At 36.0% G+C, this 24,581-nt stretch overlaps 3 protein-coding genes across 3 annotated transcripts; 1 reads left to right on the top strand and 2 right to left on the bottom strand.

Moving 5' to 3' along the window:
* The first annotated feature begins 14,195 nt into the window (after positions 1 to 14,195).
* On the top strand, positions 14,196 to 17,063 carry LOC116005112 (putative serine/threonine-protein kinase-like protein CCR3). Its single transcript, XM_031245354.1, has one exon. The coding sequence runs from the start codon at positions 14,523 to 14,525 to the stop codon at positions 16,758 to 16,760; it is 2,238 nt and encodes a 745-aa protein (XP_031101214.1). The 5' UTR covers positions 14,196 to 14,522; the 3' UTR covers positions 16,761 to 17,063.
* Positions 17,011 to 19,806, bottom strand: LOC116005113 (phosphoinositide phospholipase C 2-like). The gene is made up of 8 exons (XM_031245356.1): positions 19,393 to 19,806; positions 19,116 to 19,312; positions 18,814 to 18,949; positions 18,513 to 18,704; positions 18,206 to 18,417; positions 18,015 to 18,132; positions 17,681 to 17,917; positions 17,011 to 17,507 (listed from the first exon to the last, which is right to left on the bottom strand). Exons 1-8 carry the CDS (start codon positions 19,690 to 19,692, stop codon positions 17,208 to 17,210), a joined length of 1,692 nt encoding a protein of 563 aa, XP_031101216.1. The 5' UTR covers positions 19,693 to 19,806; the 3' UTR covers positions 17,011 to 17,207.
* A 166-nt stretch (positions 19,807 to 19,972) lies between these two features.
* LOC116004935 (phosphoinositide phospholipase C 4-like) lies at positions 19,973 to 24,084 on the bottom strand. Its single transcript, XM_031245137.1, has 9 exons — positions 23,613 to 24,084; positions 22,788 to 22,984; positions 21,993 to 22,128; positions 21,644 to 21,916; positions 21,343 to 21,560; positions 21,102 to 21,219; positions 20,871 to 21,023; positions 20,690 to 20,776; positions 19,973 to 20,500 (listed from the first exon to the last, which is right to left on the bottom strand). Exons 1-9 carry the CDS (start codon positions 23,925 to 23,927, stop codon positions 20,207 to 20,209), a joined length of 1,791 nt encoding a protein of 596 aa, XP_031100997.1. The 5' UTR covers positions 23,928 to 24,084; the 3' UTR covers positions 19,973 to 20,206.
* Positions 24,085 to 24,581: the final 497 nt, after the last annotated feature.

Raw genomic sequence — 24,581 nt, 5'->3', positions numbered from 1 at the left:
TAACAAGAATAATACCTTATTATAATATAATTAAATTTATACCCAAAAAAAAAAAAAAAATCTACTGAAACAAAAAGGTGGGTGTATAGTAAATTAGGGGTTGATGCCTTTTTCAAATGGAAAACATGATTTTCATTTTTCATTTTTACATTTTTCTTGAAGAAAATGGAAAATTAAATCCATATTATATAATCGACTAAAGAATTTGAAACAAGATTTTGAAATATGAACTTCCGAGTATTGATGCTACTACCTTGATTGAAATTACAAAAAAATAACACCGAGAGGTAAATGATAGTATTAAAAAAAGTTACGGAGTATAATATCTCAAGTCTAACTTATAAATCAATAGAAATATCAATATATTATAACTTGGACACATTTCAATTATTCAACTAATTCAAAATAAATTCATAAACTTTATTTTGTTAGCCGCGATATGCATATTTGAATCCTATCAAGAATAAAAATTGAGGCATGAATTTAACATAATTGTGTCATATTTCTCGATTTACCTCCCTCACTAGTCTCCGAAAGTTTAAATATATTAAAGTTAAAATCAACTTTTATCTAATATTAACTTGATATGGAATATACCTCGGTCTACAGACCCTTTCGTACCAAGGACCTGGTCAAATACGAATCGCATCGGGGCGATCGACCTTTCCTAACCTGAACCGACCATAGCATTTGACCAACTTGACCTAGAGAGAGAGAGAGAGAGAAAAAAAAAAAGGCATTTCACTGGCTTAGTGGACCCTTGCCTCTATTTCTTTGGGCTCGGTCCCAACCCGACTACTTGGATGAGGCCCCGAGAACACGTACTTTGCATATTGCATTTAAACCAAACCCAACAAGCGATTGGCTAGTCAGACACATTCTTACACATGCAAGTTTTTCCTTAGCCGCTGAAATCACCGAGTGCATGAAGGACACGTGACAGAATGTGTCTCCTCGAATTCCCTACAAATATCCGGCTAAACACTTGTTGAGGGAATTTTTGACAACTCTCTCAATAAAGCATTGCTAAGTTCGGGAACCTCCGACCTCATGCCTTGACTTCCTGAACGGTTACTTTTAGTATTAAATACAAATACGTATAATCGAGTGAAATTTACCCCATCATAATCAATTACATTCTAGAAAAAGGTTAATTACAAACATGACTTTCATAAAATTGTTTCCCATGCAATATCTCAGCAAAAATACATATAGCTATGTTTTAAAATAGTGAGTGAGTGCTCTAACAGTCTAACTCAACCAAAATGCATACAGCTAGGTTGTAAAAAAATGACTGTCCGTCCTAGGGTATTGTTCAACTTGATGAGAAACTTTATTTAAGAAATATACAGTCAGGAAATTTGAGGGTTGGGGGTTTGAATTTGGATTGTGTTCCTGAAATAAACAGTCCAGAAACCTGAGTTATAAAAAATAAAGGCTAAAGTGTCATCCCACACTATGAACCATAAGTGATTCTTCATGTCGCATTCTGTCTTTTCATTAAGTGATTATTCGATGTACAAACTATTAATTTTTTTCGCCTAAAACTTTTTTCGCCGCACCCTAAACCTGCAAAAAGTTTTATGTGAAAAAATTTAATGGTTTGTGCATCGAATAATTGAGAAACTTTATTTAAGAAATATACAGTCAGGAAATTTGAGGGTTGGGGGTTTGAATTTGGATTGTGTTCCTGAAATAAACAGTCCAGAAACCTGAGTTATAAAAAATAAAGGCTAAAGTGTCATCCACACTATGAACCATAAGTGATTCTTCATGTCGCATTCTGTCTTTTCATTAAGTGATTATTCGATGTACAAACTATTAATTTTTTTCGCCTAAAACTTTTTTCGCCGCACCCTAAACCTGCAAAAAGTTTTATGTGAAAAAATTTAATGGTTTGTGCATCGAATAATTGAGAAACTTTATTTAAGAAATATACAGTCAGGAAATTTGAGGGTTGGGGGTTTGAATTTGGATTGTGTTCCTGAAATAAACAGTCCAGAAACCTGAGTTATAAAAAATAAAGGCTAAAGTGTCATCCACACTATGAACCATAAGTGATTCTTCATGTCGCATTCTGTCTTTTCATTAAGTGATTATTCGATGTACAAACTATTAATTTTTTTCGCCTAAAACTTTTTTCGCCGCACCCTAAACCTGCAAAAAGTTTTATGTGAAAAAATTTAATGGTTTGTGCATCGAATAATTGAGAAACTTTATTTAAGAAATATACAGTCAGGAAATTTGAGGGTTGGGGGTTTGAATTTGGATTGTGTTCCTGAAATAAACAGTCCAGAAACCTGAGTTATAAAAAATAAAGGCTAAAGTGTCATCCACACTATGAACCATAAGTGATTCTTCATGTCGCATTCTGTCTTTTCATTAAGTGATTATTCGATGTACAAACTATTAATTTTTTTCGCCTAAAACTTTTTTCGCCGCACCCTAAACCTGCAAAAAGTTTTATGTGAAAAAATTTAATGGTTTGTGCATCGAATAATCACTTATGAAAGGACAGGGTGCGGCATGAAGAATCGCTTATGATGGTGCGGGATGACACATTAGTGAAAAATAAATTTAAAAAAAAATTCTCATCATTATAGTCAAAGCTATGATTCTCACCCTTTGATTTTTGTTGCTCAAATCAAATCAATGATCAAAAGCCCACTTCCATTAGTGGAAGAGAATTACACTTATTTTTTACGTATATATACTGAAAATGGACATAATGTAACAGCTGTGACCACTTCTTGCATCCCACATTAAATCAACAGATAATCCACCATCTTTCAGGCATTAGTTCATCAATCAATTGCTCCACTGTTAATGATAATCATCTATCACATTCATCAGAGTAATAGAAATACAGAAGATAAATATTAATGTAATAATGATCTAATAAATCATTTCTAATAATGTAAAAAAATAATTAAAATATTGAGTCTTGTTCTAAATAATTAAAAAAGATTAATTAAACGTACAAAAGGAAGGAAAAAAAACCTTAACCTATATTTGTTTTTAAAAAGTATGTAAGAAAATGATTTCAATGTTTCTTATTTGTAATATTTGATGCTCTCAACTTTGAATGTTATGTATTTAGTTTTGTTAATTAATTGATCAAAGTTCATGTTAAATTTTACGGAGTATATTGTATTTTTTAATACTCTAACATATTCATAGTATATGTTCAACAATTTTGACAAACGAATTGCAAAATACACTTTGCAATTTTTAAAATATTATTATTAATATTTTAATGATTATAGAAATAATTATGTACTCAAAAAAAAATTTATAAGTTGATGTGATATTGTGATCTTTTAAGAAAGTGAGAGAGAATTGCATGGATGTAGAGTAAATAGTGTATAATTAAAAATTTAGTAATGATGTGACATTTTGAAAGTGAGAGGAAATTGCATAAGAGTTCTACTACATGAACTCCCATTTTATACTCTCTCACTTTTACTCCCTGACGTGGCAAGATATGATAGGTTATTTTCATCTTGTGATTTCCAATGAAATTGTTAATATCAAACTTTTGTGTGAGGGAGTAGAAATTGAGAGTCCAAGTAGTATTTTCCTTGCATAAGTGAAGATAACCTAAGTTAGTGGGGTCCTAGGAATATTTCATATCAAGCACCAATAATCCAATGCGCACATGAGATGTAGCGAAATATTCCGAAAAAAAATTATTTTTGGAAAATACAATTGCTCAAGCTAAGAAAAAGGTTTCGGGTGTTAGTACGAGTCGAGCGAAACACTCTCTCCTTAAAACTTTATTTGCTACCTCCCAAAGGTGCTATGAACATTGTAGCCTAGGTTTCCCATGATAAAACATACTACAATTTAGTGTTTGAGTACTCAAACAAATGAGCCCGACGAACTAGAACATGTGATGAACACATGAAGGTTTTGTAGGAAGTTGAGTAGAGTTTCGAGAGCTGAAAAATGTAGGATTTGTTATGTTTTTAAAATCTACGGCTCAACCATATTTGTATAGGAGATGAGGAATTAATAGCAATTAACATGACATTCAACACTAGTTTATAAATACCCAGACGGTAACCTTCATAACAGACAACTATTACCCTGAAAATTACTTCTAAAATTTAAAATTGAAATTAATTCGCAATTAATATCTATAACATCATAATTAACACCCAGAACGGTACTCCGAAGAGTGGTTCAAAACGTGAGTAGTTCGAGAGGTAACTACTCCGAATGGTTCCGAGAGGTGTCAACCATTTGGTCAAACCCACCTTGACCTAATGGTGACTCCAACCGAGTAGTGCAAGTTCGAAACGTTACCATTCGGACAGTCAAGCAGGTTTGAGTAGTTACTACTCGGACAATGACAAGTTGACATAACTTAGCCTGCAAGGCCAGCCACTTTTTCAGACGATATTCGTGGACGCAAGTGCCGGCATACACGAACACGAGTCATGGATTTGATGGATGGAAAATCAAGTAAAAAATGAGTATGGTCATTTTCATAAATATTATAAATTTTTGTTTATTTTCAACCGGTGAATTTACTAGATCAATGGATTGGATTTGTCCACAGATTCTCACCGGATTTTATATATATATATATATATATATATAGTGGTAATATGACACGACAAAAATGGAATGAATTCCCGACATTTAAATCCCGCTTATTTTGGGACAAGACACCTCGATCTTGGACAGCTTGTATACTCTTAACCCTTTATTATATTGCATTGAAAATTTATATCGATCTTATCCCAATTGAAATAAGATAGCCACTCAATTTACCCAACTCATCCAAACATGTTATACAATCCGCCATTGCTTTCCTACCTTAAATTTACCGGAAAACTGCAACTACAATATTATTTTCATACGCATAAAAATTACAAGTATTCAAATTTTGTAAAGAAAATTAGTCACTCTGGATGGCAATAAATTACGAAGGTTCAAAGTAAACATCTCAAATTACAACAAAACACAACAAAAAAAGAAAAAAAAAAAAAAGAATACTTAGGGACTAATCATCCATGAAGCCTAGGCATCTACATTACCCGCCCAACCCGCAACCCGACATAGCCACAGAGAAGGTATCTGAATCCAACGCAACAAAACTGAACCGGATCGACGGTTCATTCGGTTTATTTAAAATTGAGTGGGGTTGGATAATTGATATCCAACCCGACCAAATATCCGAAATTATATATGGTGTGCTCAGGTGCAGATGGTGTGCTCAGGTGCGACGTGGGGTGAGATAAGAGCCATTGATCTTGTCAAATCAACATCCAAGATTAACAATGATTAAAAAAAAAAAATGCAGTGACAATTTGGTCATTTTCCATGTTAGCCAAACTTAAGGTGCGTAGTTAAGGTACGTGGTTTTTCTTCTATAGGTGCACGATTTCTGTGTTTAAGGTGCGTTAGTTTTTCAGTGAGAACTTAATGTGTATATTTGTTGAAACTTAAGGTGCGTCGATCTAAACTTTTAGGTGCGTTGTTTTTACTTCTTAAGGTGTGTGGTTTTTCTTCTTAAGATGCGTGGTTTTTGTGCTTAATGTGTGTCAGTTGTTGAAACTTAAGGTATGTCGGTTTAAAGCTTTAGGTGCGGGGTTTTCCTTTTAAGGTGTATCAGTTATAATATTTAGGTACGCCATTTTAAAACTTTAAGCGAGTGGTTTGTGTTCTTAAGGTGCTTTGTTTGTGTGCTTAAGATGCGTGGTTTGTGCACTTAAGATGCGCCATTTTCATGCTTAAGGTTAAGTTAATTGGTTCCTTCCAGACGCACATTTTTTTATTAAAAATTTTCATTGATTTTATTAGTTAAATGATGTATTTTTATCTTTTGTGTTTTACAGATTTGCCAACTGGAGCTGCTTCTACTCTACTAACAATGTTGCCAACAATTTATGTAATATATTTTATATTTTCATTAACATTCCTATTTTATTATAGTGTTATTCATTTTTCCTTTATCTTATGTTTGTTTTGGTCCTTGGAGAATATGTTGAGGGGCTTGAGGCACAAATGCACAATGGCAATGTTGATTGGCCCTAAATACTTCTAAGTAGCTTGGCAATTTTCTCTTTTGAAAATGTTGTTGCCTTTGAGGACTTGATGACAATTGATGTCTAATTTAACACCTATATGGTTTATGAAATTCTAGTAAGAAATTAAATACTCAAACCTTTGCTTTTTTGGAATTCTGGTATAGTATATCACTCTCCCTTGCTCTCTTATATCATATCTTAATGCCTTAATTTGTTTAATAAGTTATTAATTTGTGTGTTTATTGGCTATGATGATGCTTCCACCTTTTTTTAAATAAATGGAATGGAGTTGGTATGTTGCTAATGTGATTTAGTGCTACTATCATAACACATGCAGCAGTTTGCCTACATCCTGACTTGATATGGAAAAAATGCATCCTGAGCTTAATTGTTGAACTAGAAATAGATATTAACTTATATTTTTACTATTTTACAGTTTTTACTTGCATAATATTTAATGTATTTCACTTTTGATTTTAACATGAAGAAGAGTAGATTTGTTATGAGTATCTTAACTTTCTAAATCCTGAGTCTATTTAAGAACTCTTTAACAATTATAGTTAGTTAAATTCTGATTTGTGAACTATTTAACTATTGTAATTAGAACTTGTAATATATGTAACTTTGTAAGTTTAGTTTTGTAAATTTAAGTTAGTATCTGCTTAATTATTTTGACTAGATTGAGTGATTGACAATTTGTAAATTGTACTGTATTTTGAATTGTTTGTCAATTTCCATGTAATCTTTTAAAATTATTTTTAAAATATCTGAATGAAACCCGAATTCCTAATTAGCTAATTCGGTATCTAAAATAGAGAACCAAATGGGTTTAATATGCAAATATTGAATGGTCGGATTCCAAATTCTTAATCCGATACCCAATTGGATTACCAGATAGGAATTAGAATATTCGAATCGTCCGTATCCGTCTAATCCATAGGCCTAATGAAGCCTTACTATTTCCTTTTCCTTTCTTGTTATATGCTGATAAGCTATGTCTCGAGCACAATAATCAGGCAATTACGCTTCCTTGTGAAATCCGACTAGATTAACCCTGCAATTCAGCATTTAGCAATAGTCTCAATACCCTCAACGTGTGGTTTGGTTCTTGATCACTCCGGTCATGAAAGGGGAAGTGTTGAGATGTTCACCCTCTACAGTTCTTCGCTAGTGGGATATTAAAATTGCATTTATAGAACACGAACCAACCTTGGACAATAAGATTTGGAAGTTTCTAAAACCATACGGCAATTTTATGAGAAGTTCTCACAAGGAGGAGAAATAGTATCGTTGTATGTAGAGGAAAATATATGTTATAGTTTTAACTTCGAAGCTATTTGTTAACCCTTAACTTTAGAATCAGCCATTGTGGCCTCATAATAGTTGCAACCCTTTGAGTTGACTTTCTAATGTGGTTGTATTTATTCCAAATGAATATTCCTACATTGAATTATGATCAAAATACTATGCATAAATAATTTTGGACAGGAATTACAATGGTGTGTACTTTTACTTTAGTTCTGCATTGGTTTGTTCCTATGATCAAAAATTCAAAACAACAATTTTAGACCATCAATGAGTGTTTTGATCATTCCTTAACTCCATAAATTATCCAATGTTTCAAATAATAAAAAAAAACACATATTCGCCTCAAAACACGACCAAAACATGTAAAATTGATAACTTAACACATTAAAAACAAGAACAAACACACAATATAAACCTAAAAAATGATATAAAAGTGTATAAATCATGCAGTTATCCACTCAATGGCCTAACATTCATTAACAACCAGTAAAAAAGCAGTGAAATAATTAACATAGAACTTTACATAAGAGGATGTGGCCCAACAAACTCACAAAGTGAGAATCTTGGTTTTAAGGTTATTTTTTTGCTTTTTGGGGAGATGAACAATGAGAGTGGAGGACGGTAATAATGTGCAATGCTTGCAGGCAGGTGCAGCGAAGTACAAAAAGGGGGTCCTCTGAGGTTTGAACAAAACCTCAGAAATCAGAATCATAATTACTGTAACATATTCTCACTACAGCCTAGGAGAAAATTAAAGTAAAAGGTTAAATTTAGGTAGGGAGTTTGATGGATGATATATTGTGCTGTTTTTGTGCAAAAGTTTGAAAAAAAAAATAAATAAATAAAATTTGTGGTGTGGTGGTTACGACTTACAAGAAGGATTCCACAATCAAGTGGGCAGCTGGTATCTACGGAAATGTCATATCAGGTCTCCCATACAATAATAACATGGAAAGCCAAATGAATGAAAATATTTTATACTCTTAATTTCTACTTTCATTTTTTACTCTTTATGATTTGACATGTTTTAATTGTTTAATTTAATAAGAAATTTTACTACGTGTGCTTTTAAATTCTGTTTTTCACTTTTACTCCATGATGTGACAAATAAAAATTGGATATTTTCATTATATGAGTCCCATGATAACTAATCAAATTAAACTAATAAGGTCAATTAACAATTCTCATGAATTTTTAAACTTGAAACATTGTGATTAAGACTAATTGAGACATCATACGATTAACTTTCTCCAACAAGTTTTTAGGTGAAGTAATGAGCTCCGAAACTTAAAAAATGAATAAAAATGATTATGACCTTTTTTCTTAATCAATCAAAATATTTTGTGTTGATGAAATATAAAAATGAAGAAAAAGAAAAAGAAATTATATAGTATTACTTTAATGGTAATTCCCAAATCCCAATATCTTCTTCATCTTTCATTTTTTTAGGAAAAGTATATATACCCTACTGTACTCCACTGCTGTATTTGGCAAGTGGATGGTTTCTATATACACTGTACATATTACCTTCGGTACTATAAAAGAGAATATGCTATTTTATATATATATATATATATATATATATATATATATATATATATATATATATATAAAGAGTATAAGACGTATCAAGTGAGTACCACATGCTCAGGAAAAGATTGGAAACTCATCGCATCTGTCAATCTGTTTAGATCTAACGGATAAATTAGATTTGATTAGCTAATTAATCACTTTTGCTAATAGTCTCAACATGATATTAGTGTTATCTTAACAAGATTCTTGAGATTCAAAGAATTTAATAAGCCACTGATTCTAAACTAGATAACACTGCAATGGAAATAAGAAAAAATAAAATACCACGCATAATATAAGAAAAATTAAATCATTTTAAACAGTTATGTAAAATATATCTCCGTCGTAAAAACACTCACCTTTAAAAGTTCCTGTACACCACAACATCAAAGCCTCAATTAGCCATTAAATTCCCACAAGACTTTACAAGCATCCTTAGCATTCTATAATGTCCTATTTAGTAAGATTTGGAACTTGGAAGCCAATCCTCTTCTACCAAAGTACAATACCCAATTAATGATTATTTAATATGCATTGAATTCATATACTAGTAACTCTATAAGCTTATACATGCCATACTTTCCTATTCGAGAAAAGTCTTTATAAACTTAATTACTCCAATATATTAAAACAAGTTATTATAGTTGTCGTAATTACATAATTAGTCTCGATTAAGAACAAAATATACTGTCTCCAAAACCTAGGCACCACGACCTACTACCCAGTACCCACATAGTCATGGCAAACAGTTCCCAAAATACACTATGAGCAAGCAGTACAAAATGTCAAAATGGTCCTTTTGTGTAATCAATTTCATCAGTCCTTTTCCATTGAATTATTCTCTAGCTTGCCATCTTTATCAATAGTAAGCAAGAATTTTATTTATTTTTTAATAAAATAAAATGATGCCAATCTAGTCATTTAAGCAAGCATTTGACACGTGACCACAATGAGATATTATTACTATTAATGGCCATCACAGTCAAGCATAGTGAAATGAACATGGACAGACTATTGAACTATATGATTTCATATTTTTTTTAATAATATATATATGAGTGCGTTCAGGTGCGAACCACTCACCTAAGAAAGAGCTGAGAACGCATGTCATCTGTTTACGTGTCCCTAGATCTAACATATCAGAAACACTGATTTAAAAAAAAAATATGGAGACATTTTCATAAATAATTGAGCATTGAAGTGCAAGTAAAATGTATTATAAGTGCAAGTAAAATGTACTACAATTGCAAGTAGCAGTTTCATATAGTGAACCTAAGTGCAAGTAAATTGTATTACAAGTGCAAGTAAAATGTATATTGAGCATCAATACGAAGTGCACTTAATGTTATAACTAATTGCACCTGACGTTATAATTAAGTGCACGAGTGTTAACAAGGTAAATTACTTACACTCGTAAGTGATTTTACTTGCATTTTTAATTTTTTACTTTCAAATGTGTATTAGCTACGTGCACTTATAACATATTTAATTACTGACACTAAAGCTAGAATTATTTACGAAAATGTCACCGCGCGCCGTTTCTTTAAAATTACATCTAATTCGTTTATTTGTACACGTAGACGGCTGTAAATGGTTCTTATTTCTCTCCTGGGCAAGAGTTCTCACCTGAACGCATATATATATATATATATATATACCTAATGTGAGAACTTTGGACTTATCTTGTACATTCATTTTTTGATTTTATTTATTCCTCATCCCATTGGTTGAAGGATCACAAGAGATATTAACCTATTTAATAGACTCGTTGGTTGTGCAACTGGTCTATTGAACTTGTTGGGGAGTGTGTGTTTGTTTGTGTTGGTTGTGCAACTCGTTGTGGTGTGTGCAATCCGTTGTTGTGTCTTGTGCAACCCGTTATTGTATTTTGTGCAACTCGTTCATTATGGTGAGTTGTGCAACATATTTTCAAGATTAGTTATTGAACTCCCCAGTAGATTTGCCCTTAGTTAGTTATTAATGCTTTGCACGTTCCTTAAATTATGAAAATCAACCGTAAATTTGGGATCTATATCTTGCCATTGATCTTGTAATACATACACACACACACACATATATATATATATGATCAAATAAGAACTAGATTTTCCATAAAAAGTGTTTACTAATCTAATTCGTCAATCTAAGATAATCAATAACTATAAAATAAGAGGAAAAAAAAGGACAGAGTCAATTTCATAAATATTGCAAAATTTCACTTGAAAATTTGTAAGTTTTATGAAATTGATCATATCCTCATTTTCTTTTTCTTTATTTTTCCACCATTAAATCTACTAACTCAATGGTTAGAATTTGTCTACACTTTTCACATAAAAGTTTTATAGTTGTCTACCAAACAAAACCTATCAAATTGGGCTCATGCTAATATTTCTTTAAAATGGGCCAGAAAGGGTTTGGGCCCATATTTCTGAAACCCATTTGTTGTCTTAATAGCCCAATTCTTGAAAGAATACGTTGCGTGGTCCATAAAGGCCCAACTACAACAAAATAAAGTTAAGGTTCAAAAAAACCAAGACTTCAGCGCAATGTTCTCATGACAAATTATGCTATGGACTCAGGTCCACCTTGCAGGGTAGACCTGGATCTATGTTCATAATTTTAGATCTCAATATACAAAATTACATTACTCAATATTCACAATTTTGTTATACAGATTCAAAAATTGTGTTATACTGTTGAACATAGAGTTTTGATACTGTTGAACATAGAGTTATGAAATTGTGAACATAGAGTTATAAATTTGCGAACATAGAATTATGAAATTGTGAATGTAGAGCTATGAAATTGTGAACGTAGAGCTATGAAATTGTGAATATGAAATTATGAAATTGTGAACATGGAGTTATGAAATTCTGAACATGGAGTTATGAAATTGTGAACATGGATTCGAGTTCACATTATAAGGTGGACCCGAGTCCATGGCATAACAACTGTTAAATGTACATTATTTATGTACTGAATGTAATAATGTATATTATACAATATAATGTATATTCAGTACACAAATAATGTACATCCCTTAAACACAATGTACAATTTTAATATACTAAAAGTACATTATTTTTATACTAAATATACATTATTTATTAGTATAGGTTCACACAACTGTGTGTGGACCATGGTTCACATAATAATGATTGATCCATTATCGACTAGTACACAGTATATTGTGGACTAAGATCCACCTTAAATTATGAATCATGGTAAAAAACAACATTCATATTATGTATATATAGTTTTAACATGTTATGTACCTGAAAATAAACTGAAGCTCTTTAATATATTAATTGTAACATATACATAAGTTGTAAGTTGAAAACACATAATATGTTAACTGGACGTAGAATGTCCACCATGAGCATGGGGGAGCGTGGTCCATAATATAACATTTGCGGATAGTATATTGTTATTCCAATGTTGTCGTTTAGGACAAACAAAATATGAAAAGGAAATTAAATGAAACTACAAACCAAAAATTATTCATGGAACACATATATGGAAGATGTGTCATGGGCTTACCCATAAGAGGATACAAGGGGTAAAAAGGTACACAATAATGAAATGCATTCCTATGCAATCTCGAGTTTCCAAGAATTTGGAGATTACCAAATATATGAATTCGACTTATTAGTAATTTTGTGTGGAGTATTATAATTTTTCAAGGTGATAAAGAATGTGTACTTTGAAAGCGACTAGTTAGACGTTATGGATGAGGTTATAAGGGGTGATGGATTCACATTTTACTGAATTTTTTTTATTGCAACTTACTTCTCTTTTATAGTTTGTGAACTATTATACAAAAACGGGCAAGATTTACTCGGTGCAAACCGTCAAATAGTGACTATAAATAACCCTAACATATTACAAATCATATGAAATTTAGTTCAAATATCATTATTCTTTAAGAAATCGGACATGATTCCCGAATATAAGAATTCGATTTGAAGGTTATCTATAATCTTGTGTGAGTCAAAAGTATTCATAGAGAAATTAATGTGTAGGTTGGTTAGCGATAAATGTGGACGGTGAGTAGTCTAGCCTGTGTATTCAATCCAACAGATGACGTGCAATACATCCTTTCGAGGTTTGCTCAGTACACACCCTCGGATAGTGATTATGAGTTTTTCTCGTCACCCTAACATATTACAAATCATATCAAATTTAGTTCAAATATCATATTCTTTAAGAAACCGGACATGATTCCCAAATATAAGAATTCAGTTTGAAAGTTATCAATAATTTTGTGTGCGTCAAAAATATTCATAGAGAAATTAATGTGCAGATTAGTTAGCAATAAAATGTTGACGGTAACCGTCTAGCCCGCGTATTCAACCCCTAAAATGGCGTGTAATACACCCTTTTTTCGCGGACAACATTAGTCTGGCGTGACCACGTACGTTTTGTGTAACTAAACATATTAAATTTAGTAGAAATAACATTTTCTTTCGAAAAAAACATCTTCTTTAAGAAGCTGGCCTGATTCCCAAGCACCAACCACTCACGAGCATGAATACTAAGACTTCACATGATTCCTTTTTGTTGTTGGATAGATGAGCGGTAACGATAATCTGGGCTCATGTTATTACCTTAAATGTGTCGAATGAAGTGTGATGCTGTCCAGCTGCTTGCCGACTCACCCATTTAATATTCATAAATAATACCAACAATCATAGTGAAGTGAATGATCAATTGTCAACAATATCATATCAGGCATTTTGTACAACATAATAAGAAAATATGATGATTGCGACAATTCCAGTCAAATTGGTCTGACAGGTAACTCGATAATCACAATGTTCCAAATTTAACTTTCTATGGGATCAGTCTTTTGACTTCGTTTGAGCCAGTTAGCTATAAGCACATAAATTAGATAATTTATCAGCTTGTGGTCCTTTGCCTGCTAGGTCCCAAGGCAGTCCATTGCCGGTTAGGGCTACAAGGCGGTCCTTTGTCAGCTAAGGTTACAAGGCAGTCCTTTGCCGGCTAAGGTTACAAGGCAGTCTCCTTTGTCAGCTAGGGTCACAAGGCGGGCTTCGCCCTGTAACAACTACAATTTTTCCGTAAATCAAAGAAAATAAGATGATTCATGTCAACTTAGTAGTCACCATATCCTTTACTCCACATTGGCTTACTTACCCCAGATTTAAAAATCTCCATAAAATAATCAGAAAACATGTTTACAAGCCTAGGTTTATGAGTAGTATGATGGAGACATGGACAGTAATATCATGTGCAGCCATAATATACATTACAAGTTGTTGGGTTTCTTGCTTGGACTGAAGGCAGGTGCCATTCCTCCATAGCCTTGCTTTTAAGTTTCAGAATTCTGACTCCACTTTATACTTAGGTTGGTTCTTATGATGTCTGGTAGAATGTTTCTGCATCAGCAAGAATTGTTTTATTGGTTGCAGAAAACAGAACTTTCTTATTAGTAGAAAGATGGGAATGTTTTAGTGTAGATCAGAATGGTCCCATTTATGCTTTCTTTACATCTTGTCTTTCATTCAATTCCCAGATTCCCATTGCTATGAAGATCAAGAAAAGATCAAATTTTTACCCCATAGTGCTGATCAATCTGTTCATATGAGGGTGTTACCTTTCTTCTACCTCGTCGTTCTCATTTCTCTTCCCGGGCCTGCCATTGGCTATGGCGCTGCCTCCACCATTGCAGTCAGCTATGCTGCAAACTCAGCAGTTGTGTGTGGCATTTCTGCGGGCGAGGTTAGACAGGGCATTCGATGCTACAAGAATGGGCAAATTTTTCGCGTTGAGCCTTATATCTCCTATGAGTCTATATCAGGGGGTCTTGGGTTCTTCTGTGGCCTAAATTCAGGTGGTTCGGTCCTTCTGTGTTGGGAAACGAACGAATTTCTAGCCAAGAGGCTTTACTATAGCAGGGAAAAACGTTTAAGGGGACTAACTGTGGGGAATTCCCATGTCTGTGCGATTGAGGAGCCTACCGGTTTAGCATCATGCTGGAGGTTCAAGAAGTCTGAGGTTGAGCAGAAGTTCGAGACAATCACTTCGGGGGGAGGGTTTTCGTGTGGGATTCTGAAGAGCAACAGCAGTGTGTTGTGCTGGGGGACGAGCGAAATTGCAGCTGAGCTCCAAAGGCAATTTGGCAATGCCAAAATGGAAAGGTTAGCAGCTGGTGAGTTTCATGCCTGTGGAATGACTAAAAATGGAAGTTTGGTGTGTAAAGGGAGAAATGGCGGTGGTGGGGAGCTGGACGTTCCTTCTCATTATCCTTTCGCGTTTTCAGATCTCGCGTTGGGTGCCAATCATAGCTGTGGGATTCTCAGGAACAATGGGTTGGTTTTGTGCTGGGGAGGGGGCTCAGAAAGGCTTCAGTTTCTGGACAGTGCAGTGAAGAATGTTTCTTTTGAGTCCATAGTTTCTGGCCTGGATTTTGCTTGTGGATTGACAACCAAAAACCTTTCTGTCATTTGTTGGGGGCCTGGTTGGCCTAAAGGGAATGTTGTTCCCTTACCAACAATCATCCCTGGACCGTGCATCCAAACGACGTGTTCTTGTGGCCTATACCCTAATTCTGATTCCATCTGTGCTGGTTCTGGAAATATCTGCAAATCCTGTGATGTTGAGCTTCCATTTCCATCACTTTTGCCACATTCAGGCCCGAAACCACAAGGTCTGCATCCAGTTTCTTCATCTTCAAAAGCTCAGATTAGGCGTTTTTGGGGGTTTGTAATATTCGGATCATTAGGAGCCTTTGCAGGGCTATGTGCTTTAGCCTATTGCACATGGAGGGGGGTTTCGAGCACAATGGAGAGCTCTAGGCAGCCCGGGATAGTTGAGAATGCGAGCTGTTTGAGGTCATCGTCTTCAATTCAGGTGAACGAATCGTCGAGCTTAAAGCATGCTGAGATAGCAGAGAAGATGAGATTTTCAGTGTCAGAGCTAGCTGCAGCCACTAGCAATTTCGCCATGGAAAACAAGATTGGCAGTGGGAGCTTTGGAAGTGTTTATAGAGGGAGGCTTGGGAATGGCTGTGAAGTGGCCATCAAAAGGGGAGAGAGTGTTTCCAGGAAGAAGAAGAAGAAGTTCCAGGAGAAAGAAAGCGCGTTTCGCTCAGAAATCATGCTGTTATCGCGCCTTCACCACAGGCATTTGGTGGAGCTGGTGGGGTTTTGTGAAGAGGATGAGGAGAGGCTTCTGGTTTACGAGTTCATGAGCAATGGCTCCCTGTATGATCATCTGCACGCCAAGGAAAATCCCGGGAAGGGTAGCGAGAGGTTGAATTCTTGGAAAACCAGAATCAAAGTCGCGCTGGATGCTGCTAGGGGAATCGAGTATCTGCACAACTATGCTGTCCCGCCTATAATCCACCGAGACATCAAGTCCTCAAACATACTTCTCGACGAGAATATGACAGCAAAAGTATCAGATTTCGGTCTGTCACTCATTAGTGCAGACTCTGAGGACTCCATGTCTGGAAAGGCAGTTGGAACCGTTGGATACATAGATCCCGAGTACTACGTCCTCAACATCTTAACAGCAAAGAGCGACGTTTATGGCTTTGGAGTCGTGTTACTAGAGCTCCTGTCAGGGAAGAAAGCAGTGTTCAGACATGAAGAATTAGGCCCTACAGGCATTGTTGAGCACATAAGGCCTATGATATCAGCCGGGGAAATCGCGAGCATATTGGACGAAAGGGTAGGATTGCCAAAAGAGAACGAGGTCGAGTCAGTCGAGCTGTTGGCTTACACTGCCATGCACTGTGTGAGCTTAGAGGGTAGAGATAGACCATCCATAAGTGACATTGTGGCTAACTTGGAGAAAGCATATCTAGTAATGCATTAAAGAAACCTAATCCGGCTTCAATCAGGTCATCCCCGCAGAGTTTGCCTCTTACTCGGGGACAGGCCTTACAGTTACATTAGTAGGCCGCTTTCCAACTGCCCCCGTGGGTCGGATTCATTCTTCTTTCATATTCTCGGCATAATTTTTTTCTTTTAACCCTGAAGGGTTATTCCCAGTGATTTAACAACAGTAATCTGTATTCTAATAATGTGATATAAGAATTGCAGAAATGTAGCAATGATGCTGCTCATGATAAGCCAATTGTCAAAACCTTGTAGCAGAAAAAACATATCAGACAAGATTTAAGGTGGTTGTTGACTTGTTGGTGCATGTGATCAGAATCTTTTTTCTTGTGAAAAACTAAGATTCAAGTACCATAAAATAACCATGAAACAGCTGGATCTCTGTGGTTTAATGGGGACAACAATCAAGATAACATATCAATTATCAAATAAACTCGAAACCCATAAGGAGTTTGACAGATCTGTACTTATCACCTCTATGATCATACAGTGGAACAGATCTAAACCCGGTTTTCAGCTCTGATACTGGCAGGCATGTCTGACCTCCAAATTCATTCTCTCCTGTTGGGTCATAATCTTTAACCTCAACCCGAAGCAGTGCCAGCTCAGGCACGCGTAGCGGGAACACAAACTCCTCGCCATTCCACGATGGTATCCATTGATCTTCTACCACTTGAGTTCTCTCCGATTCTGTATGATCAGAAGCCACTCCTACAATGCTGATCTGCACAACAGAACCGAGATTTTCTTTAAGTTTTAGCATCTGATGTTTTTGCATTAACAATAGTTTTGAGTAGGTTGAGAAAGTATGTATGAACAGATACTACATTGTAACAGAGTCAATAGTATTCAAAAAAAAAACATGAAGAATTTCCATCCATATATAGATTAGCTTACCTTGACATAGAAGTCGGGGGGTGAAAGATAATCGAAATGTCTGAAATGGAAGTCTTGGCGCCACCCCTCTCCCATATATATGTTAACCTTCAAAGTTGTTTTTACTGGCAAGGCCAAAGGATCAAAAACTTCATCATAGTACCCATCATTTAACAGAAAACTCGGTTTTTTCACATAACCACAGCAGCCATTAGCCCTGAACATCCCTTGCATAATCCACAGATACTTTGCATATCCCTATTTGAAAGAAGGGGAGGGGTTAGAACTTAGAATCTCGATCCTAACACGTATGGTGTTTTGTTATTTTACGAGGAGCAGACTGCAAACCTCCGACCTGCATGTTAAATGCAACCATCTGAGCTCCGTGCATCCATCCAACGAAAGGATTATAGTTCGATGAGGTAATGCGTGTGCCCTTGGGAAACACTCTCAGCAAGTTGCGTTGTGTGAACCTGAAGTGCAGATAAATGTGACAAAATCTATGCACTTTAAATGGCATGAATAATGTAGGGAACAGATGATTACTGGATAAGTTCCTTCCCGTGTTTCTTAGTAGCAAGTTCGAGTGTTTCTTCACTCATGCTGAGACGAGTAACTTTGCCATCGTGGCTGGGCAAATTTCTGATACTGCCCTTCAGCTTACCAGCATGGATTGCAATCAAACTTTTGTATTCAGGAATCTCACTCGCCCCATCTTCATCGTCATCAACACCTTCCTCCTCTGAATCTGCTTGAGCCTGCAAGAGAGAGTATGCTCAAGTATCCGGGAAAAACCTGTCTAAAGCTGAGAATTGGTTATGAATGAAAGATATGAAAAAGAACTCGAGTAGACCCCGTGACTGAATGGAGCTTCATCTTTAGAAGGTCTGGGAAATCGTTCATTATTTGCTCTCCCGTGTTCTGCATATTCCTTTGGAGGCTTCGTTGAAATCATAATTCTTTCCTTCAGAGATTCTGGTGAAGGAAACTCATACATCTCTGATTCCGGGCAAAACAGCATGTCTCCGAAAGTTCTTTTCACCATCTGCATCCACCACAGCACCAGTGCTTATTTTAAAGATGAAATGTTCTAATGTTCTCCACTCACCAAGCAAACGAGGATCTGTAAGTTGGATCTAAAAAGTTTTAATTACCCCTGCAACTTTAGCTTGAAGAGCGGGAGTAAGGTGATCTTCAAACGTTATTATAAGAGGATATTTCGAAGCAACAAATGCATTGCTCTTGATGGCCTTCAAACACTTTATTAGTTTAACCGGAGATGTCAAGGTCCTGCAGTTTACAGAAGAAAAAAACAATCACTTTTGGACTCGGTTAAACAGGAAGTCTTGGATTTACAGCATTTGTTGCTCAAGTTTGAGTCGGTTATTTGATTCTCTAACCGTGTTCACAAACAGAAAGTATCAATCACAGAAAAGAATTGCATAAATTTTTTTACCCGCCATGACAGACATCAACATCGTCTTTTCTTGAATTCGGCCATAGGTCCAATTCAATCACTCTAACGCCTTTCTGCAGTGCCTTTACTATTGGGACGACGCTGCTTTTACTGCTGAGTTGATTTCCAGTAAGATAAGAGTTATGTCCAGTGAATATATAGTAATGAGCCAAGGGAGCAGTCATGTCATGGTGAACCTGAAAACAAGAAGAAACCAAAGTGAAATATAACAGAACGACTCGAGATAGTCCTTAGCACAGACACAAGATTTTTTCACCTCTGTATTAAGGGCAGTGTTGAGATCACTCAGGAGATAGTGAAAAAACTCCTCGACGACCAAGCCCTTAGGTTGTTTAAGGTTGAGACGCTTGACGCTATAAATGATTTCTTGGGCTGTCTCCCCCGTTGCATAGGCCTCCTTCTGAAACTCCCTCAAGAACCTGAGCAAGTTGTCGATGCTCATGATGCCATCCTCGGAGTATTCTGCAAAAACGTGCCTAACGTGCTCTGGTGCCTCTGCTGGCCTCTGTGTGAACCCGAGCAAGCAGCAACATAACCTGAAATGTTGACGGGACATCTTTACACAAAACGCCTGCTTGTATGCAGACAGAAATGCGCCCACTATTATATAACTTCTTTCTCACTTGCTCCTGCATTTCCTGACAGGAATTGCTTAGGAGTGTCAAACACATTTCTGGGAAAGTACGCTATTGCAATGTTCTATACTTGATCCCAGAAAGAAGAAAAGTTTAAATCTTCCAAGAAGCAAAGAGATTGCTTGTGCTGTCTTTACTTTAATAAAGCAGGAGAATAAGGTGCTCACTTTAGTATGGAAAACATTCTTGGAATACTGAATATAGTAGTAAAAGCAAAGATTCACAAATTCACATATTCCTTTGTTTCTTAAAAACCTGTACACAAGCACTCAGAAATATCATTATGCCATGGAAAATTACAAGATTCTGTTCTGATTTCTGAACCCAAAAAAAACACACACACAAAAACACGCATCTTGATCCTAAGACAACACACGATTCAAAACATGGTCTAATGAAATTGTTGCGTGAAATATGGATGAAAGAAACAGTACATTAAACAAATTCGAAGCGCATCAGAAGCCTCACTGAATTGTACTTCTCTCCTTTGCGGTCACAGAGGGGAACAGCTCGAATGCCTGGTCTCAACTCTGCAACGGGTAAACACGTTTGGCCTGCAAAATCGTCCTTCTCAGACATGTCATGCTCGTGCACTTCTATTCGTAGCAATGCTAGCTCGGGTACAGTCAACGGGAACGTAAACTCTTCTCCCCAAACCGGTGTCCAGTTATCTTCTTTTATCTTCGTTTTCTTCATCACCTCATCAGCAGGCACTCCAGCAATCCCAACCTGTCATGCCAGTGAAGAGTATTAACGAATAAACCAATTTTGTTTATAATACGATGCAGAAGTTTAAATCATTTCTCATGTTATAAGAAATTATTTATTTCAAGTGATTAGAGAAGTAACGAGCATTTATCCTTGTCACTGAATTTCCAAGCAAGAAAATAGCAATAAATCAAAAGTTAACCACCTTACCCTTGTGTAAAAGTCAGGTGGGGAATATGAATCAAAGTGAGTTTGCTTAAAGTCTAAATGCCATCCATCTCCCATGTATACTTTCACCTACGGCATACAAAAATGATTAGACCCTGGACGAACTTTTTTTTTTTTTTGGTTTAATAAACGAAATAAACTGAACTTCATTTGTGGTTCTCACTTTTAAGGTTTTCTTCACATGCAACCTCGTTTTAGGATTGAAGACCTCACAATTTGGACCGACATTCATTAATAAATCAGGCTTTTTAACATAACCACACCCTCCATTTGATCTGAACATCCCTTGCATCAGCCATAGAGATCTGCCATATCCCTGCCATTCCACAAGTAATACATTATCCTTTGAATATTAGCATTAAATTAAATTTTGTACTCTGTATCAGATAGGAACCTGCATGTTAAATGCAACCATCTGAGCACCATGCATCCAACCAATTAGCGGCTTATAGTTTGAGGAGTTAAATCGAGTACCCTTGGGATAAACCCTGAGGATATTTCTCTGCGTGAAACTATTGAGAAATGACCATCCATTAGAGCAAAGTGCTTACAATAACGAGAAACTCAATTCAAGAGGATTGGGAAAAAAAAAAAAAAAAAAGTCCCGAGTCTATTGAACTGTATACAAGCTATACCTGACAACATCTGTCCCATTAGTATCGGTGGCCTTTTCAAGAGCTTGTTCACTTAGACTGAGGCGTCTCACTTTATCAGGTTCAACTTTCAGGGCCTCCTTCAGCCCACCTTTGGGTTTCCCAGCGTGGATAGCAATTAAGTTTTTGTATGCAGGTGGTTCGCGTGCTTTCTCATCATCATCAGAATCGTGATTGTTTTCACCTGGATCGCCATCAAGCTAGAAGGAAACTGAAACCTCAGTATACAACCATCCCTAGGCAGTAGGCACTATATGGAAAGAAGCAATGTCAAATAGTTCACCTTGAGGTCTTCTTTATCAGCTGTCATGGTTGAAGGCTCATTGCCCCAAACATCATCATCATCATCAGCATCCTTTCTGCTTTCAGTGCTTTGTACACTATTTTGGCTTTGTAAACCATTTTGTTTTTCTTTAAAAGACTGAGTTTCGAGGTATTCTTTTGGAGGTTTAGTCGAGATAACAATACGATGCTTTAATTGTTCTGGTGAAGGTAACTCCTTTAAACATTCTGTTTCAGGAATAAGAAGCATATCTCCAAATGTCTCAATGAGCATCTAATGAAAAAGAAAGTAGACGTTATGAAGATAACTCAATCAGAAAAGTACAGAGTAGTATTAAGTGGCAGCTAACCTGAGCTACTTTAGCCTGAAGATCAGGCGTGAGGTGATCTTCCAGTGTTATTACAACAGGGTATTCAGAGGCAACAAAGGCATGCTCTTTTATTGACTTGAGACATCTTATGAGTTCCACGGGAGCTGTCACTGTCCTGAATGTTGAAAATGCTAATTTAGATGCTATATGGGAAACTATGAAGAAAACAATAGTAATATACCATGTCCTACTTATCTACTGGCAGTGGACATATCATTCAAACAGTTTATATATAGTTGCCATGTACTTTTGGCCTCAAAATCCAGTAGCTCACATCTTAAAACATTTACATCACACTTCTTTAGATGTCGAAAATAAAGGGTAACCTGAAATCTTCTGCTTCATTATCACATGATCTTTTTCTTAAAAAGTTTGCACAGTGTATATACCACTAAAGCAGCTACCTAAACCCAACATGTTTTAATAAAGAAAGAAGCATTGTTACTCCCTCTTGTACTCTTGGGATAGCGTGGGAGCTTCACATGGCTCCTTGTTGGCACCAGACTCTGATCCTCCCACCTAATGGTAATAGTACTCAAGTCTCCGTGATTTACCCCTCCACCCACAATCCTGTTGGGTGTGGGGTGAGGGATTTTGCCTTTATGTGGGCAAGGTTTTTCAGTCTCCAATTTATACCCTTCTTGATTTAATGTTTGCATTTAAAAAAAAAAAAAGTAGTCACTGTAATATAATGTTTGTTAAGAACAGACAGCATTAGAGGCTTGTTAGAGTTTGAAAGCAACATAGTCAGAAGAAGCATTGACATTTGCTAACCTTCCATGAAGAACATTCACATCATCTTTTGCAGAGTTTGGCCATATGTCCAGCTCTATAACCCTCACACCTCTTTGCAATGCCTTAATTATTGGGACATCACTGCAATCACTTGTCAGCTGATTCCCAGTCAAGTAAGAATTGTGGCCTGTGAATATAAAATAATGGGATAGTGGAGCATTCATATCATGGTGAACCTGAAAAGGCAAAATAATGAAACCATAATTACACCAAATATGCTTCAGAACTTGGTCTGCATCACATTTGTTGAGAATAACAAGAACCGATAACCATGACAGAAAGTAAAGAAAACAAGATTTAGTCAAACAACATCTATATATATAACCTTAAACATTTATGGCACGTTTGGTTCGCAAAATAGGACTGGAATGAAATAGCATTCATTGTTCCTGGGAATCTTGCAAGGGAAATAGAGATTCCTGCCTCGATATTGGGCTATTACCGAGTTCTCAGAAATAGCCTATTGCTATTTTCTATTTACTCCTAGTTAAATCTAAATTTTGTTTAGCTCCTACGCCCGTACATACACAACAACACTCGTACTCAAAAACAGAAACAGAAAACAATATTTGCTCAGATAACAAAACTAGAAAGGCAAAGATTTAAAACAAATTAATATCCCAACTTTATTTGATCAGAAACAGAAAATCCCTTTTGTTTTAATCTTTAAAATAGCGTCACAGAATCTGACAAAAACTATGAAAACGATCACAGTATTTTGAAAAAAAGTTCGCAGCTTTATGCAGTACCAAAGTCTACGGGAAGTCAACGCATGAGAACACAAAAAAAAAAAAAAAAAAGTACCTTAGAAGCCATGGGGGGATTGAGGTCAGGGGAGAAGAGGAAATGGTGGAAATCGTCGAGAGTGAGAGCATGGCGAGCGAACTTGGCAATGGGGTGTCTCTTCTGCAGGATTTGCAGCACGACGGCGTCGGCAGCGTCGGCGGTGGCGTCCACTTCCCCCTGAACCTCCACCAAGAACCGCCGTAACTGCTCGGAAGTCAAGTGGGTCCCTCCCTCCGCGTATTTCTTGAAAGCCTCCTTCACGTCCGCCGGCGGCTCCGCCTCCGTCACCCTGAACTTCCGGGTGAAACAAACGCACACTCTGTAACTACCCATTCCGGTGAACTGTGTTATTAGCTATTTTCGCCGCGTAGATTTGCTTAGTTTTCTTCTCCCTAGAAACTGAAAAAATGTTGCTTTATAGTGTAGGTGGCCTGGCCTTTGCCATATGAATATCCGTCTTTGACTGGAAACAGGCCGTATAGTCATTCGATTTCTCGCATGCTGCGTTTTGGATGGATCCACATTCCACAGTGACAGTAATGAATATGAAAAGAAAAAAGAATTTTCAATTTGTAATAAGACAATATAATAAAGTAGATGTTAATAGTATATGATATAATCACTTGATTGAGTTTGTGACAATCATGTTAATGAATACTTAAGGATCTGTCAATTCTACTCAAATTTGTCAAGTCTGAGGCACACAATCTTTTTAATACAGTTTACATCTCCTAGTTTGCATGTTATTGCATCATAGTGTTAATGCACTCTTGAGTAATGGTTGTGAATTTTCTTTCTTTTCTTGTCGACTTTATTACAAGGTAGTATGAGTCAATCACTCAGGACTGAGGTTCGATCATGTAATCTTCCCTCGAGGAGGATCACAGATGTGCCATTGAGCACAGTGTGTTTGGCACTTTAGAGAGTTTATTAATTATTTAACATTGTGCTTGATGAGTTAATGATTACATTAACATCTAATTTTTT

The sequence above is a fragment of the Ipomoea triloba genome, chromosome 14, assembly GCF_003576645.1.
Source record: "Ipomoea triloba cultivar NCNSP0323 chromosome 14, ASM357664v1".
Classification (NCBI taxonomy): domain Eukaryota; kingdom Viridiplantae; phylum Streptophyta; class Magnoliopsida; order Solanales; family Convolvulaceae; genus Ipomoea; species Ipomoea triloba.
This window is presented reverse-complemented; position numbering and strand designations above follow the sequence as displayed.